The sequence below is a fragment of the Erithacus rubecula genome, assembly GCF_903797595.1.
Source record: "Erithacus rubecula genome assembly, chromosome: 2".
NCBI lineage: Eukaryota > Metazoa > Chordata > Aves > Passeriformes > Muscicapidae > Erithacus > Erithacus rubecula.
This window is the reverse complement of record NC_136685.1, coordinates 61,137,569-61,155,713: the sequence shown is the minus strand read 5'-3', so window position 1 is coordinate 61,155,713 and position 18,145 is coordinate 61,137,569. Positions and strand designations below refer to the sequence as shown.

The 18,145-nt window shown below is 42.7% G+C and overlaps 1 protein-coding gene across 8 annotated transcripts in view; it reads right to left on the bottom strand.

Moving 5' to 3' along the window:
* The window catches only part of NHSL1 (NHS like 1), a 176,407-nt gene that overhangs the window by 83,658 nt on the left and 74,604 nt on the right, over nucleotides 1-18,145 (bottom strand). For 2 of the 8 annotated variants that reach the window (XM_079299185.1, XM_079299186.1), the window contains exon 1: nucleotides 16,849-17,682. The exons of 5 other annotated variants lie outside the window; for them this stretch is intronic. In XM_079299185.1, coding sequence (XP_079155311.1) covers nucleotides 16,849-17,053 — 205 coding nt within the window. In that variant the 5' untranslated portion in view covers nucleotides 17,054-17,682. Of the gene's footprint in view, nucleotides 1-2,250; nucleotides 2,276-16,848; nucleotides 17,683-18,145 lie in introns of those variants that run through there. One more of the 8 variants, XM_079299188.1, reaches the window with a different exon arrangement.

Here is an 18,145-nt window from a genome sequence, read left to right as displayed (position 1 = left end):
TCAAATGCACAGCTGTAAGACAAGCAAGGGTGGAAAATACTGCCCAAGTGCAGGCAAAGCAGTAAGGACACATGCCTACTTTACAGCATTCTTGGCACTACTCTGTCCCTTTATAACAGAAATGAAGGAAAGAGAAACTCCAGGCAAATATCACAGAAAAGTGAGCTCATTTTTCACCACATGCCAATGAACAGCTCATGACGTTTCTAGGAATTAATTCTTTACCATGGAAATTTATTTAAATATTCCATCTGTACTCCCTCAGTCCCAAAGATCAGTAACTAGCACCTAGATTGCCTCTGCTGCAGGTGCCCAACTTAAATTCCACCATATGTCTCAGGAGCTGAGTTCTGCACACAGACTGGTGCCATACAAGAGCCAGCCTGGGTCACTTCCATGGGCAGGCAGAGACACCCAGCTCTGAGCACCTACTTTCCCCTGTAAAAAGAAAGAATTAGAGGCAGCAGACCTCTAGAGCTCACAGGGGCCAAGTCTTAGAGTGGGGGGATTTCACCACCCAGCCCACACAGACCCACACCTACAGACTTCCATGGGATTTATTTGTCAGATTGAGTGTGCTTGACTAATCAAACTGAGTTAACATTGGGGGCTGGCAGCCAGGGCAGCATATGAACACCCACCCTGCTTCACCCTGACAGCCCAAACACACCAGCAGCACCTGAAAGGCAGATGTGTCCCACTGTTTAAGAGATCTCTCTACACAGGCTACCATGGAGCCAGCAAAAAGGATGGGTGTGTCACAACATTTCTCCTTTGCATGTTGAGTTTATCAGCAGCAACACTCCAGTTGATGATTTCAGGATCATGATTTTCTGTGCATAATAGTGTAATACACAACAGCTGCTGCTCCTGAAGGCAAGGAGAAGTCTACTCCCAGCTATCAAAACAGAGCAAAGCACAGTGACAGAGTGCCTGCAAAGAGGCAAGAATCAACACACGCCAAAAGAGACTGCTATGCAGCACAACTATCCAGCACCTTCACTGCTTTCAAGAGAAGCCCTTAGATGGGCTTTTGTGCCTTGGAACTAGCAACTTATCCACAAAATCTGAAAATGGTGAAAAGTCTTTTCCTATGCATTCAACTTAGGATTTAAAAAAAAAAAAAAAAAGCCAGCACAATTCAACTTAATTACACATGGCAAAAATGTTTTGCTTCTGTACAAGCTCATTTGCTGCACATAGGACAATCTCTGAAAACCTCACTCCTTGGTTCATTTTCAGCCAGGTGATGTAGGTTACAGAAGCCTCAGTCTTTTTAGCTGCCTCAACAGGCTTGGAAACATTTTACCTATTATAGTTGTGCAATTCACTAAGGTTTTCTCTAGGAACGCTGGATCACTGCTCTGAAATTTGCAGAAAAGAAGCTACTGTCTTTTAAAATTGATCATTGTAGCAAGATCCTTTAGTGGGAACTTTGCATAAATAGAAGCTCTTAGTAGAATAAAAGTAGCCAATGGTTTATGGAATCATAGAGCCATTTAGTTTGAAAAAGGCCTGTCCGATCGTGGAATCCAGCTATTAACTCAGCACTGCCAAGTCCACCACTAAACCATGTCCCTTAACTAGCTTAGAAAAACACTCTGAGCAAGCACTGATAAGCACTTAAGTAATTAATGTAATTGTTATTCTTTCCTAGGGAAATTGGTTCTTTATAAAAACTCCTAAACCCTTCCTTACAACGGCCCTCCGGTGTCAGCTTCCACCTTACTTCAGTAAGAAAACCAGCTGTAATATCAATTTTCAATAAAAACAGAAATATGGGCGTGAAACAAAACCAGCGAGTTTTTCCTTAGTCTTTTCGTTTCAGAACCACGTGCTGAAGAAGTTCGATTACAAAGATAAAATAAGACTATCTCATTGGATGCAAAAACTCCTGTCGTTCCTCTGAACGAGATCAAGCATCACCCGGCAGAGCAGCAGTTTCTGTCAAGCACCTGCAATAACACAGCACGACCAGCTCCCCCTCTGCTCCTCTCCGGGCGCTCCAGGACACCTCAGCCGTTCGGGGGAAAAGCCAAGCGAAGGCGAATCCGCCTCTGGAGCTCTCCGTGTCTCCAGGACACGAAGCCTGGCGGCGGCTCCCAGGCGGCCGCGCTGCTGCACTCGCCCCGCGCCAGCCTTTGTCTGCCGGCCTGCCCGCACCTTCCCTCGGGATCGCAGCCACCCAGGAGCCCGCAATGCAGGCGCCGTGCCCCAGGCCCGGCGTGCCCACCCGCGCAGCACCCTCACCTTTCAGGCAGAACATCCTGCGGCCCGGCGGCAGCGGCTGCCGGGGCGCGGCCTCCCTCCTCCGCTCCCTCCCTCCCTCCGCGGCCGCTCCCGGGACAGCTCCTGGGGAGGGTCGGTCCGCAGCGTCTGTCGGTGTTTGTCAGCGTTTGTCAGTGTTTGTCAGCGTTTGTCACTGCCCTCCTGCGGCCCGTGGGCAGCCAGGGGTCAGCGCTAGGGAAGGAAGTCACTGTAACCCAGCGCGCCTGTTCCTTACAAATCACTGACTCTGCTCTTTTGTGGTTCTCCCCCCCCCCCCCCCCCCCCCCGCGACTGGTCTCTCTCCAGAAAGGACTTTTGACGTGAGTAAACCCTTCGAGCAGTTTTTTACTTCTTCTATAAATACAGGGTTTGTTCATAACCCAAAATCTTCTAAGTGTATCTCAACGGTCAGGCTAGAGAAGATGTTTATTTTTGTAATACTGTATATGCCTGTGTGCTTTAAGACTGCTGGTGGATGGATGCCCCACCTCTGGAAGTGTTCAAAGGCAAGGCTGGATGGGGCTTTGAGCAACCTGGTCTACTGGAAAATATTCCTGGCCAGAGCAGGGGGCTTGGAACTACTTGGTGTCTAAGGTCCCTCCTGGCCCAAGCTGTTCTGTGATCCCTCTGCTCAGCCACAGAGATGTGGCTAAAAAGACTTCTTACATTATTCCTTGTTTCTGCAGAGGGGACCTTCAGTAACAGAAGGACACAACCCCTCAACATTTTATTTTATAAGGGTCACAAAGAGCTGCCCCCAACACTGTGCTTAGCCATGGTATTTGGGTCTAAATGAAGCTGTGTTGTGTTGACTAACTTTTATAGGGCTTGGCCTTGTACAGCAAAGAAATACAAGAACCAGGGAACAAGGTAAGGGTCAGGGCAGCCTGTCTTGCTGAACAAACAAGAATTGCAACTGTCTCCAAAAGCACAAGTCCTAAAATCCTCCATGTAAAGCCAAATGAAAATAAAGAACACGTGCAAACGCACGTTGTCTTTAGTTGGAGCTCCAGAAAAAACCCTGGCTCAGACACCTTGAAAACAGCAATTCAGACCCCAGTGTTAATGTGATGCAGACTACCATTAGCTGGGCTTCAATATTAAAGAATAACATTTCAAGTATCTGTCCTCACATGCAAAAAATTACTTTGCTTTAGAGTGGACTATGAGAAGGCTATGATGGCATAAAATTGGATACATTACATTGGAGTAACTTGAAATCAAAAAAGAATATTTATATAGCTTAGCCTGCTTTTTCTCTTTCAAATCCTGCTAGAAAGGGTATGGACTAATGGCAAGATTTCCTTATGCTCTGAGAAGCAAAGGGGCCTTTCCCCCTTAGTTCCATTTTCTGGGGCTCCAGGTGTGCATTTGCTCTTTCCTGTCCTAACTCTTCAGACGGCTCTGGGAATAAGCAGCTTATGGAGGCAAAATAAACAAAAACATATTGTAACTGGAGGAAGGTTACTTGGATACCAGAGGGATTTTAAGGTCCAATCTTGTTAAATCTACTCATTAATTACCTGGAAGAGGAAGTAAGAAGCACATCAGTGATAATCACCAGGGACTGAGAGCAGCTGCCAACACTCCACTGTGGACTAAGAAAGGACACAGCAGATTCTAGGGGAATCAAGCAGAAACTTCCAAAAATACATAAATAAATAAATTTATTTTTTAAAAAACACACACAAAAAAAACCCTAGCAGTTTGTTCTGCACATGGACAACGGGGAAAACTGTGCTAATAAAACAAGGAAGAGGAAGCCAGCTGCAAAACAATAATAGTGTTTGAGAAATTAGACACAGCTTAGAGAGAAATTAGAGACAGTTTAGAGAAAATTTCTGAAAAGTCCGATTTGCTCTGGACCGTAACACCAGTGCCACATACTCCTCTGGGAAGGTTTGGGCCCTTGGGGAAGTGTATTTTCTTCAGGAGATACACCTCTCCTGCTCACTAACTTCCCCTCCCAATCTCACCAGGAGTCCAGCAAAGAAGTGTGAAAGGGATCCCCACTTTCCTGATGTCCACTAGGAAAAAGAGAATGCTTAAAACAAAAAAAATAAGTGAAATAAAAGTTCACGTATTTTGGAAGAGGACAGAATTATCAACCCCCAGACAGTCTAAAGCAACTCAATATCTATTTTATTTTTTTTTAGTATGTCAGGACTCTCTGAGTGATCCAAGTAGATTTACAGCAGCAAAACCAAGGAGGCCTGATATCCCCCTGACTACGTAAAAGATAATGGACCTTGCCATCTAGGAAGCTGGCAGCTCCTTGCCCCAACTCTTCTCCTGCCTGGCCATTTGCAGTATGAATTCAAATTTCATCAGAGGACCAGTTCTCCTACACCCTGCATTTTATTTCGCAGTCTGTGACTCTAGGGAACCAAATTTCCCCATCATACCTGGGTGAATTTTATGGAAATAACATAGAAATACTTTCCAACATCCATATTACAAAGTATGCTGACTCTGCAGAGCATTACATGTTGTGCTGGATACCAAGAAACAGCTAAAAAAGTAAAAGAACATAACCCACCACATCTATCCCCTGACAGGAGAAGCACCTCTCCCAGCTGCCATAATGCCATGTGCCATTGCCACCTCTCAGGGGGCCACTGCTCCCACCAAATGGATGCTAAATAGACTGGCTCCATAGAGGAGACCACAACTGACACAGAGAACTGTGCATATATATCCATGTTTAATAGGGAATGGTCATGATCTTTTAAATAGAAATGTTTTTACCGCATGAAGTCAGGAGTTCTGAAACATCAAATCACATCTTTCATCCTCTCCCTTACCCTCAACTCACTGAAATGTCTATGAGCTCTCTGAGCACAACTAGAATAAAAGCTGCAGTGTCATTTTTTCCCTTTTTGAAACACAACATTGCTAGTGGCATTTCTTTTAGCTTCCCTAATCTGAAAATGCAACAGGATAGGAGAGAAATAAACTCGAGAAAAATATGTACGTACTTGCACCACTTTTTGGATACTAAAGATTGTACCATTAAAATAAGCATGAAAGAAAATCCAGCTCAAACCTGCCCAACTCACAGAGAAAAATGATCAGTGTTTAGGTTCTTTCTGTCCTGCTTCACATGTTGCTGTAGATCAAGGTGCATCCCAGTTTGACTGCCAGCTAGCAGGGCTGTTGGGATATCTAATTAAGCCCTGTTTCCTTTTAGAACCAAAGCAATCCTTGAAGATGTCTATTTCTGATACCCTGGATGGGTGCCAAATATCATTTTTCTAAAGCCTGAATTCTTCTTACATGTTTGTCTTTCAAGCTGTGCATAACACAAAATCAAAAGCAACAGAACAAAACAAAAAACCCCAAAGAAACAAACAAAATCAAAAACCAAACACCAAACTGAAAAGCTATCCAAAGAAAACAGCTGGAGTAAAAATAAAATTTTCAATTTGAGGGTTGACACAAACCACACTATCTACTCTGCAGGCAGCTCAAGCACTAAGGAAAGCCAGACCCAGAACCTACCAGGGCCTGTGCTCCCACTGGTGATAAGAGACAGGAGATAAAGAGAGGTAAGGTCAGCCCCAGCATATCTTTATAGAGTCAGCACTGACTCGGAAACCAAGCAGTGGAAAAAAAGATATTAACCGTTATTTTGATAAGTAAAACCAAATATTCTTACAACTCTGAAGCAAGAGAAAAATATTTTGCTGTTATCTCTTGCAGTTGATACCACATATTATATTACCTATTCTGCTTGAGGACTGAGGGTGGAGTTTCCTCATACAGTGAGGAAGGAAAGAAGTATTTCAAAAATTATTTAAGATTAAGAAAGTAATTTGAGGAAAGCCACAGCAAACATAATGAAACAAGTAACTTACTCAAAGGATCAGGCAGAAAGTATGTCCCTTAAAGCAGTAACTCAAAGTAACTCAAATTGCTAAGTCTTCATCATAGGAGCTAAAAAGATGTGTCCTGTCCTGCAAAACGCCATGCAGGCAGGTGACTTGTCATGAATGGATCTTTCTAAAATTATCAGTGAAAGAGCTAGTATATGTTGTATTTCACTGTTTTGGTATAGAGCTACTCTCACACTCTGGATTTCCAGCTGGCAAGGGCCTTGTCCCACCCTTCAAGACTGGCATAGGAAACAGAATTTTCCAAACTGTCAAACATAGAAGAAAAAATTGAGTTTTTCATACCTTTAAGGAGCAGGAATGAACAGAACCAATATAAATATTTTGTGGAAAAAAATGTATGCCCATAATTCAAACTATTTTCTTCCAATAAAATCTCTATGTGGGAATTAAACCTAAAACGATGACTTTTTACTTACAGTTCCACTTTGATCCTGTGTAAACTCAGGAGCCAAAGTAGAGTCCTTAAATTATGTGTCTTTTTTTCATCAAAAGATGATTTTCACTGAAAAACCTTTATTCTGACCCTAGCTACAGCTGTATTGGTGGAGTTTTCAAATAGATACTGCAGCCAGCATTTGTGAAATCCTGTTGTGGTTTCCGATTATTGCAAGCAAAAAGTTCTTCTGTAATTAACCCAGCAGTGTTTGCAGGTGCAGACACAAAGTGCTTGGCCTTAAAATTAATAAAATAAATTGTTTTAGGAATGGTCTGCCTTCTGCCTTAAGTGAGGAAGAAAACAAACACAATGAAGTAATGAATTAGTTCGCCTTATCTTTTGTTTGTCTTACTCTTCAGACAAAGGACACAGAAAGGGCAAAATCTTTTAAAGAGCTGCTGTAGGTCAAGAAAGGAATCTGTAACCAACTTCTCCAAATTCATTCAGGAATTTCTTTGCCACAGAATTTGAACAAAGAGGGCATTCCTGGTTGTGCGGGTAGGACCAGAATGTACAGAGCCTTAACACATCACCAGAAGAACACCACTAATTATATGGAAACAGTGGCTGATGGTTCTAAATTTAAAGAGAGGCTAGAGCAAAAACTCTGAAGAAAAAGCCTGGGAAAACAACAGGCAATCCTGTAATTTCAATCTGCTGCTGAAAGACCTCTTTCTCAATAAATAAAAAAATAAAAAAATTCATTGTTTTGCAAGGGTTGTGTGCCAAATTAGCTTTGATTAATGGATGCAACAGGGCTTTATTGATATTGTTTACTATTAAAACAAAACAAAAATGGCCCTCGCGGGCACTTTCATTTACCCAGTCATCCGTGCATTGCTCCAGAAAATTGCCACAGGTTGGCAGGGGCTTGCTCCCTCATATATTGATGTTGCCAGTGTTTCACTAAGCCTGCTAACAACAAGCCACCGGGGAATGCTCCGAGGCCCCTTTGGGTAATCAGGAATACCAAAACCACAGGCAGCAGGAGGAACACATGAATTCCCCCACTATCATCCTGGCATCCAAAGACAGCTGCACCATCCCACAAGGATGAGAAGAAAAGAGCAGGTTGTTTCTTGAAATACGCACAATTACAGCACGTTGTAACCAAACAGAGCAATGGTCCTTTATTTAAAAAAAAAAAAAAAAAAAAAAAAACAACAAACAAAGCACTCTCCAAGGCTGAAACAAATGCCAGAACAACACAAAGCGATAAAGAGACAAATCAGTTTCTCTTCTGCCCTCAGGTGTGTGAGTGTGCAGACACACCACCCCTGCTACCTGGAGAGCTGTCTTCATTCACACCATCGAGATGCTCACCTAACAAGAAATAGTTCACTGAAAAATTGCGGTAAAACCAGCAGCACTTTAAACAGTTCTCTTCTGATTTAAAGCTACGGGCTAAAATACACTGAAGTCCTTAACAAAGAATTACAAGAATTGGCACTTTAACCTGAGCTGTCCTTGGGCAGCAAATTGAGCCATTATTCTTATCAGTAAGTGTGCTAGGGCAGGGTGACAGAGCCATTTGTAGGTTGTTACAGCTTCACCGAGCGGTGCAATGGGAACTATTTCTGCATTCCCACCTGTTCTCATTCCTTCCTTGCTGCAAACCGGAGACAGCACCGAGGTGTTCTCTGCATTGTCCCGGAGATCCCAGAATGTGAGAAGAGTCAGCACAGAGCAGCCAGAACAAAATGGGTTATTCCTTATTTGACCTGATAAATTTAATACGTTTGCTGCCTTGCTCAAATCCCAGCTGAATGACTGTCTGACAGAGACCGTGGAAGAGCTGCAGCCCCCTTGCTATTGACAGCTCCACTGTCAGAGCCAGCCAGAATCCCGGTGGGAAAGAGGAGTTGTGGTGCTGAGTGCATCTTCTCCCTTTGCAAAACCAGGTCAAGCTGGTTACAAGTCGTACACAGAATTTAATACCTTATTCTGGCACTGCATGTCACAGTACCTCATTTCATTCTGAAATGAAAATGCCGTGTTTACCATATACGGCATTACATGCATTACCCGAGGTTAATAAAACTGAGTTAGTAACTCCTGGATGAGAGTTTCTGTGTAAATGTACAGTAGGCTGCAATCAGTCACCCTTACTCATCACCTCTTTGGCAGTCTGGATTACAAGGGAGAAAAAGATACAAAAGACTCCATGGAAATTACAAGCAAGTACAAACAAATTGCAGTTTCTAAAAGGCAACAACCTCCACTGTTCATTAATTTCTGTCCCTATTTCGTTAGGGACATGAAAATTAGACATGAATGACAGAATCAAAATTAAGAACCTGTTTCTTCCTAAAGTCCTTCTTTAATTAATGTAGTCATTAGCACGGTGCCTGCAAGAGTGTGATTCAGAGTATTAAGCCTAATGCAAAACTGAGCATCCCCACTGCATTAGGGAGCAAACACCTGCATATTCAAAACAAAGCCATGGGGAAGAAAAAAAATAAAATTCAGACATGCAAACAAGCAAAAGGAAAGAGAGGCAGCAGGTGACAGGAGCAGGTCTGATGGGGACGTGCTGCACGAACCCAGGCACAGGGTGCGTGGAGGGCAGGGGCCTCTCCAAAGCAGGAAGGAGGTTAAGCCGTGCCTCAGTCCAAGACCTGCTCCTGTCAAACCTGACCTGCCGACTGGTAAGCACAGCTTCCTGTACCATGACTCGTGGACATGGCCCCCAGTTCAAGCAAGAAGTGAGAGGAGGGGTGGGCAGAAACTTCCCATCCCCTCCAATATCCACAGTGTACACTGGTGCAGTGTCACCATGGACCTGTGTTACCCTGGAGAAAGTGTGGCCAGGATAACTTCTATTTAACATCCCCACGTGCTACTCTCAAGCAAAACGCAGCCCTATCACACTCCCCCTGCTTAGGTGTTTGATCTGACAACTTCTGAGCAGCTTCATATGAAAACCTTCTACGGTGCTTCTCAGATCTCTTATTTTGGAGTGAATGGGTAAGTGATTCACCAGTTGCAAAGCACCTAATTCACAGCCCATAATTGCCTTCCAAACACTACAAGTTCACCACGACTCAATGGCCAGGGAACCCATCTGCTTCAGGGAGATAAAGTGCCAGGCAGAAGCTGCCATGCCATATGTAAGGGGAGCTCTAGAAGGAGCAGAGGGTGTACATATTAATTACCTTTCCTTGGAATGGAAAATGTGCCATTCTCCAACATACATGCTCACATACTGAAAATACACCTTGCTTAGGAATCACAAGCACCTAGGCCTTACATTTTACCCACTGCAGCTCAGGCTTTGGAACAACAAGCTAGATTCAAGTTGTAACATCATTTACACTTCAATTCTCCAGGGAAAAAAACAAAACACAAAAACCCAAACCAAAACAAACCCACAAACAAAACAAAACAAAAAACCACAGAGGTTTCCACTACAAATGGGAGAAGCTGGTAAATAAACTATATTAATAGACAAATATAAGCAAAAACAAACACCCAAACCAACCCCCAACAAATGAGGTGGATGGCAAACCTAGAGTTTAATTTCTTTATTTTTATTGAAGTTCTGCAGCTAAGAGACAAGGATATTTTTTTTTTCACAGTTTCAATCATAAACTGTCAAATCCACTCTATTTAATTCTTCCAGATTTTATAATAGAAGCTAAATACTCGTTCAGAAACCATTAACTTTAGTTATTTAGCCACATTCTTAACCACAGCTTCACTTTCTTTTCATTTGTAAAAGATTGGAGGAAAAAAAAGAAGTTGTTATATCTGCAATGTTCTGCCAGAATGGTGAGTTATGACCATGCTGGAGAAAAAGGTCCCCTCAGTTTAAGAGGACAATTAATGAAACAGTTGGCTAGCAACTGCATAGAAACAGAATTTTTCATGTACTCTATTACTCGATGAGCAGTGCATGGGAAAGCACATACAGCACGTTGTTTCAGCTCAAACAGTGCATCCAATCACTGGAAAGCATCCAGCCTGCTTTATAAAATATAGCTACTTAAGAGTAAAATATGAAGGTCAGGGAGCATCAGTTTTGACCCCTAGTGAGGGGGAAACATTTACCAAGTTTTCAGCCTAATGATAAACTGGACATTAGAGGGTACCTTGCAAACAAGGAAAAGTGTATCAATGTATAAAAGTACAGAAAGTTTATATATCATGAAGTAAAACTGCAAACTATTCAAACTCTCAGAAGGAAAACCTCAGCACCTCATGTGCTTCTTCATGGCTGCAAAGAAGCAAGTAAAGGAGCACTGCATCAGCAACCCTGCTAATCCAAACAGCACATAAACTGCAAGACAAATTTGGAATGGAAACACAGGGTTTAGTCTGGTGCTACTCAATTTGTTTGTGTTTCCCACCACTGTAGTCTTGCACAGGTCAACCAGCCAAGAGAACACCAGCTGGAACTACTCTGCACCTGAAATTCAAGGTGTCCAGCTAAGGCAAGGACAGTCAGGATCTCATCAGACAGCAGCACAGAAGGAAGTGGGATCTGCCCCAGGAGTTCTCAGATGCCAGGGGTTCACATCCCCTCTGCCTAGGATCAGCACACTTCTGACACAGCAGCTCTAACACATGGGTTCAGCAGCACCACACAAGCCTGTTCTTCCCTTCAGCTCCTCCATCCTAACAAAAAACATTCCACAATCCCCTGAGAGATTAAGACTCTTCAACACAGTTAGCTTACATTAGTTATGGCCCTTGGAGTAAGCAGTGAAACCAGCCACAACTCTTCATAAAGAAAATCTACTGGGAAATGTCCTTTAGCACAGACTGCTATTCTCCTCTCACTGCTTCCTGGAGAGGCACAGACATCCTGCCATAGCAGCTGGGAAAAAAGGGAGGACTGCAGCAAGTTTGTAAGATTTTTTTTTCCATTTCTATTTTTACCTGGAACACTTTCAATCATATAAAAAAAATTTGTAGTTTTTTAACATAAAAGATATTTGCACTTTTGAAATAGCAAAGAACTGGAATTTGCCAATGTTTTTATAGAATAAATAACCATGATGTCTAGATCCATGTTTTTTGATAAAGCAGAAATAGAGGTGTGGGTTTAAATGATTCTGTTATACCAATGCAGATATTTTGTGATACCAATATTTCTGACTTAAACTTGTTTCTGTAGGTTACAAATTTTTGCTTAGCAAACCTATTTTCAGATTCCCATCTGTGGCAATATTTGCCAGAAGACATAAGAAAGACAAAGCAAGTTTTGATTAAATTTGTCTTTCTGTACAAACACCCAAAAGTTGATACTTCAAGATATAGTTAAATGCAGGACTCGTGACTGTCCCAGCTGTTTTACCAGCATGAAAACTTTTGTTTGCCACTGTACATCATTAGAGTTTTACAGAACCCTCTGCTGTGCCATGATAAAAATATGCTGAGACAAACAGTACATACATCAGTAATTTAAGTAGGATCTCTGCTCCCAGCTGTGCTTCCATAAAAGCACAACATCTAACAGGCCAAATACAAAAATGTGGTATAAACCTGACCAATTGTTACAAATGCATAGAACTATATCCAATTTTATCTTTGCACACTGAAACTACAACATGCAAAAGGTAGTAGAATACAGAAAATAGGCTTTTGTATCAAATCTTTCATTTTTTCCTTTCAAACATTCAGATTTGTATATGTATGCTTATACTCACTAAATAAACTTAAATTTATTTTTAAAAAGTTTCCCCCCAGAAAACATACAAAACAAAAACAAACAAAACCCACAACCCCCAAAAAAATTTAAAATAGAAGTCTTTCACAAAAAGGTATATAAAGCATATAATATTTGTTTTGGACTTATTCCAGCCTCTTACACAAATGCTTTTTGAGGTTTCCATAAATGATTATTTATGGACTTGCCCAAAGCTTCAAGAATCCTTTTCACAGACACACATGCCCCAATACTACAATCCATCACATGTTATGGCTTCTACAAATGTTAACAGCTCCCTTTGGGTTTATGGGTCTTTATCTGTGTAGTAACTGACATGACTTTTTCCAACTTTGAACACAAGATCTTGTGCAAAAACATACAGGAAAAAAAGCCCAATAAAATGATTTTTACATTGGAATAGCAACAAGAAATCTGCATTTGGTAATCTTGCTTATGGAAACAATAGTTATAGGTAGTCTTACATCTCATTACTAAAAAATGTGATTGTCTATTCCTGAAACTATATTCCTGACTAGAATTTAAAAATTATTTGGACTACAGACTGGGGTGATGCTCTGGTGCTGCAGTTGAGATCAGAAGTGCCTATCTCTACCCTGAGTTTCTAAAGAAAACACTGAAAATACAAGCTCCAAAAACCAAAAGGTCTTGAGTCTCAAGTCTGCCTCGGGAATAAAAATTCATATGACAGTATTAAACTTATATGATGCACATTTAACCAACCATAGGGAATATAGGCATAACTAAAGGGCATCATTTTTACTGACATAATAAGGGAGCATCAATACTGCTACTGTGGCAACTCAGTAATTGTTCAGTTTATGGAAATCTGGCCCCTTGGTAAGTGTGATGTTCTCAGACCATGGTAAATCATTAGGAAGTTAACTGACAGCTTTGGTTAGAGGTGTCATCAGGATGTTAGGATTGCTTCCATCAGACACACTGCAAGGACACAGAAAGCTCAGCCCACAAGGAGTTATTTATGAATTTAAATTACTTTTAGCATTAAAACAAATTCTCACGTTTAGACTGGTTTTGCAAGGTTAAAAAAATGGGCATTTCACATGCTTTGGTATTAAAGACTGAGACTTGGCTAGCAAACAGCAGAAAGCCAGGGGCTGCCACCTTCTGAACTGGGTTTGATCAGTCATTCAAATACAGTTACCTGAGAAACAAGGTTTCTCTAATGACTCTAAATAAGTTTTCCAGGTAATATAACCTGCAGTAAAAAGCAGCCAAGACTTTTAACTTCCGTGATGCAGAAAGATTGGAAAGCAACCAAGTGAAATGGAGAGAGTGGGTAAAACATGAGAGCAATAAACAGGGACAGGAGCTGGGGCAGGAGCTTGGAAAACCTCATTGTTTAAGAGCTGCTTCTGATGCATTGCCACCTGTGGCCAGACCTGAGTGCTATTTGTGCTTCTCCAGCACCTGGCCAGAAAAGCTCAGTTAAGGTGTTCTGTTGCTGCCATGTGACTCATTTCCTTTTAAAAAAAAAATATGGGGAAACCTGTGCCATGAACTAACCCATGTGTTATCTCTATTCAAAGTTACTTGCTATGTCATACTTGTGATAAACAGCACAGACACACACGAACAACTGCCTCATTTTTACACCTGTCAGAAATCCTTTGCAACACACCCAAGCACTTTTGTTTTAAAGAATAGTCTTCTCAATATTTTTCCAATAAAGTGTTTTTTAAATGAAAAAAATGCTCTGAGCTTCAGCCTGAAAATACATGCTACCCCGGAAAGTAAAACATCTGATTTTAAAAGTCTGGTTAAAGAAGAAATGTGAGAGTTACAGCTGCCCTCATTTCAAGGTCAGCCTCCAGCTGACTGAGAATAAAGAGGGCTGAGCAAAAAATGCTTCAAAAAACAAACTTTTATTTTACTGTCAATTTTACCATCTCTTTTACTAAGAGCTTTATCAAATGTGAAGCCTGATTGATGCTAGCAGCTCCAGAACACTCAGCAGTACTGTGCAAATTTTAAAAAGGAGAAAGAAGCAGCAGCCCCTGACCTCCACATAGGCAGGGATCAGCCAGGCAGGACATCGGGGTGTGCCCCAGGTTCGCAGTTACCGAATGTTTACTTTTCTTCTTCTCGTTCATTTCAAACTGGCAAATCCAACCAATCTCTGCGCTCGCTACTGTGTGCAAGCTCCAGTTTGCAGCCAAGGCAGATTAGCCACTTTGCTGGTGAAATACCACGCAACACATGCTGCCTTGTGCCTGTCACCCAGCAGCCTCGTGGGAATGCAATCTGAGCCTGGAGAGGCAATGGAGCGGCAAAAGAAGAGGTTTAAAAAGACAGGAAGAGAAACAGCTCAGAAAGAATAACAATTCCTTCATTTCCAGCTTCTGTTATTAACACTCCTGCCTGTACACGTACAGTTAGGAGAAGGACAGCCTGTGATTTCTCAGATTTACTTTTTTTACCAATTTACCTGAGCAATAACTGGAGGAAAAGCTATCCTGATAGCTGAAAAACTATTAAAATTTCATCTATCTTAAAATAGTCTGGTTTTCTGTTTAACACTGGCTATGTCTGCTGTGCCTCTCGTTTTTCTAGTTTGTGTTAATTTAGTGATGTGGTTAATTTGAGCACCAGAGAGAATACTGTTTTGAGCCCTCAGTTTTACAAAGTCTGGCAAGCAGTAATGTAACAGAGCAGTGGAGCAAATTAATTTGAGAACACAAGTGGCCATTTATCACACACAGAGGTTTTGCCTCTGAACACACAAACCTAAGACAACCACTCTGCCAGGTATGGATTCTCAAACTCTTCCAACACCGTGCAAGCCTGACTCACAGCCCAGGGTAAGAGACTTGCAGCTGTGACAAGTTTTTCCTGCCCATATATATAACCCCACATTCCCTTCTGCCCTGGCAATCCCTGTCAGTCTGGTAGAGGATCCTGATCAGACAGAAATGCACAGTTAAATTTATGATCCAGGCAGATTTTACAAGTTGAGTCAAATTGTTTCCCTCAAAAAAGAAATCAGTGCTGCAAAATCTACACCTCCCCACACCTTCCCTTCAAAAATTACACACTGTCATCTCCTCTACAGGCAGGCAGGGAGGCTTTCATAGCCCGCTGCCCAATTACAGGAAGAATTCTGCCCTCCCCCTCCAGCCTGTACAATGGGCTCTTTATGTAAATCACTCAGAAAAATTAATACACCGTTAATCCATCAGTAAAGCTTCCTTTCCCATCTCTGCCCTGTGGCGTGAGCACAGGCTAAGGAAGGCAGCACAAGGAGCTTTATGGAAGTTACATAGAAACCTGCAGCAGGGCTCAGTGGCTTTTCTAATCTGTCCAAGATCCCATCCCACAGGCACTAGAAACTAATCTGGCATCGCTGTGCAATATCAATATACCAACTGTCAAAAGTAAAAATGACTGGTTGCAAATGCAAACTCCCTTTTTAGAAGTTTTTCAGCAGCAGAGTAGGTTACAAAACAATCTTCAAAGCGCAGATTAAAGTTGTGTCCTAGCGTGCAGGGAGCAAAGCACAAGCATATACATCCTGTGTTAGTGTTCCTGCAAACAAACCATTTAATAAAGCCACAATCTGTCCTGACACGGAAGTGAAATTCTGATCAAATAGTTATTAACTGCTCCCAGAAATGAAGAGAAATAAAAGGCCCTTTGAAGATCAAATGCCCTTGGAGAGCCTGCCTGCTCTTACAAAAATGACCTTACAGCACAACTGAGTCAACCTTACACTTTTATTAACAAACTACCGCTCTGGCAGCACTAGAGAAATTACAACCAAATCGCTTCCTTTACTGAGCATTCTCAGCCTTGCATGCACACACACCCCGCTGCCTGCCAGCCAGCTACTGGTGACTGTAGCTCACCAACTCACATGAGCAAACTTCGGAAATTTGCTTTGATTTATGGCAAATATGAGGTCATTGGTTATTTAGTGACCTGACAAATTTCATCCAAAAACAGAACACAAAAAATAAAAGTACTTTTTAGAAGTCTCATATAAAATATACTCCAGGTATGAACATTTCAAGGGTTCAGTCAGAACCCTTATCTCAATCCTAGATGTCCCTCCTCTCTGTGGAGCAGTTCCCATCACTTTCTCATCATCTCTTTTATTTTGCATCTGGGACCTCTTCTCAGTCTGCCCTCATAAAATAAAATACACTTAAATTTTTCCCAGCAGGGCTATGAGGCAGTCATCCAAGAAAAGCCACCCAGTCATTCAGAATGGAGTCTTAAATGGCTCTTGGCTCCAATTTTGAAGAGAGGTTCTTCCAGCACCTGCCCAAAGACTCTGGTTACAAGAAGCATAAACAAAACTTACCTATATCCCACACAATCAGTACCCAGATGGGAAATTAAAGATTTTTCCTGTTAATTACTATAAACTTTCACAGTTTTAACCCCCCAAAAAACTTGGCGAGGCAGTGCTGCACCTCGGCTTTTGCGCTGCCTTCCTCCTCCTCCCCCACCTGCGGCTCCTGGCCCCCGGTGGGAGCCGAGCAGCTGGGCAGAGCATGTGGAGCAGGGCTGACACTTCAGCAGCAATGGCAAGGGTTAAAGAGAAAGCAGGTCACCTTTCCTCTGCCGGCTCCGGTAGGTCCAGTTCTCGTCATCCTCGTCTACCTGCTGCACGCACATGGAGGAGAGCTCCCCATCGCTGCGAAACAATCTCTTTGTCTGCCTCGACAAGGACGAGAAATTTATCCAGCTGACAGCACGCGAGAGGGAGCCTGGGTTTTGTTTGAGTTTGAAAGATCTCGAAACACACTCCTTTTTCATTTTCTTTCAAGCCAGCCACTGGCGTCGGTTCCAAAGAGACCTCTGTGAAATTGCTCCTGTCCCCTTTCCCAGCGGTTTTCGCGGGAGGCTGAACAAACTCAATCCGACTTCAGTCCAGGTTTCTTCTCGCTGCCTTTAAACCAGCACCAGTATGGAGGTAGGTGGCCGTGCCAGCGCAGCTCCCCTGAAGCTGTTTTGCTACAGCACTTAGGGAGCTGCCAAAGAAAACAAAGGGGAGAAAAGCAGCAGAAAGTGGCACCTTGCAGCAGCTCAGCGGAGCATGTAAGGGCTGAGCAGAGGATAACACTGAGGCAAGTGTTTTCCCCATTCTCCACTCAACAGCAAAAGCTGTAGCTCCACTCTTGTCCCTGGCATCGCTGCCCAGGAGCGTGCAGGCACTCCAGCCCTCTCTGCTGGCTCATCACAAACAGCCCAGGAGGAGGGAAGAGCGGGCAGGAATCATGCTCTGGCATGGCACAGCTCACGAGGGACAATGAAGCCACAACACTTCTGCCGCCACATTCCGGCTTCCCTGCTCTCCCTTAGAGAAAAGCCTGGTGGAGGAGCTCCAGGAAGGCTCTTCTAACAATAAAACCGACTGCGTGGCTATCGCTTAGGATTAGAGTGAAATATGATAGGCTCGCTCTCCTAAAAGCAAAACTCCTCCTTTCCTCAGCCAGCTCAATGGCAGCACAAAACTTCTGAACTCTGCGAGCAAAAATAGGAAAGCACTTGCGCACCTCTGTGGACTTGGAGAGGGGGAAAATAAAATCCGGGAGCTTTTCCACATCAAAAGCATCCTGAGCAGTGTGCTGAAAACATTAGTGCCCCCGTAACTGGTGGTGCATTTGAAAAGAAACGAAATGAAAGTGCACAGAAATAAACAAAATCTGAGCAGATATTTAGTGATCAGGCTCTCACGGGGGTCACTACAGCTCATAAAACAGGTTTCACTCCCAGCTGTTACATTCTGCTGCCTTCTCTTTGAACTAGCAACTAGGAAGAGCACTCCACAGTATGAAAGTTTTTCAAAGTCAGGCACTACTGAAAGCTGCAGGGCTTGCCCTGCATGCCAGTACCGGTGCTGCTCCC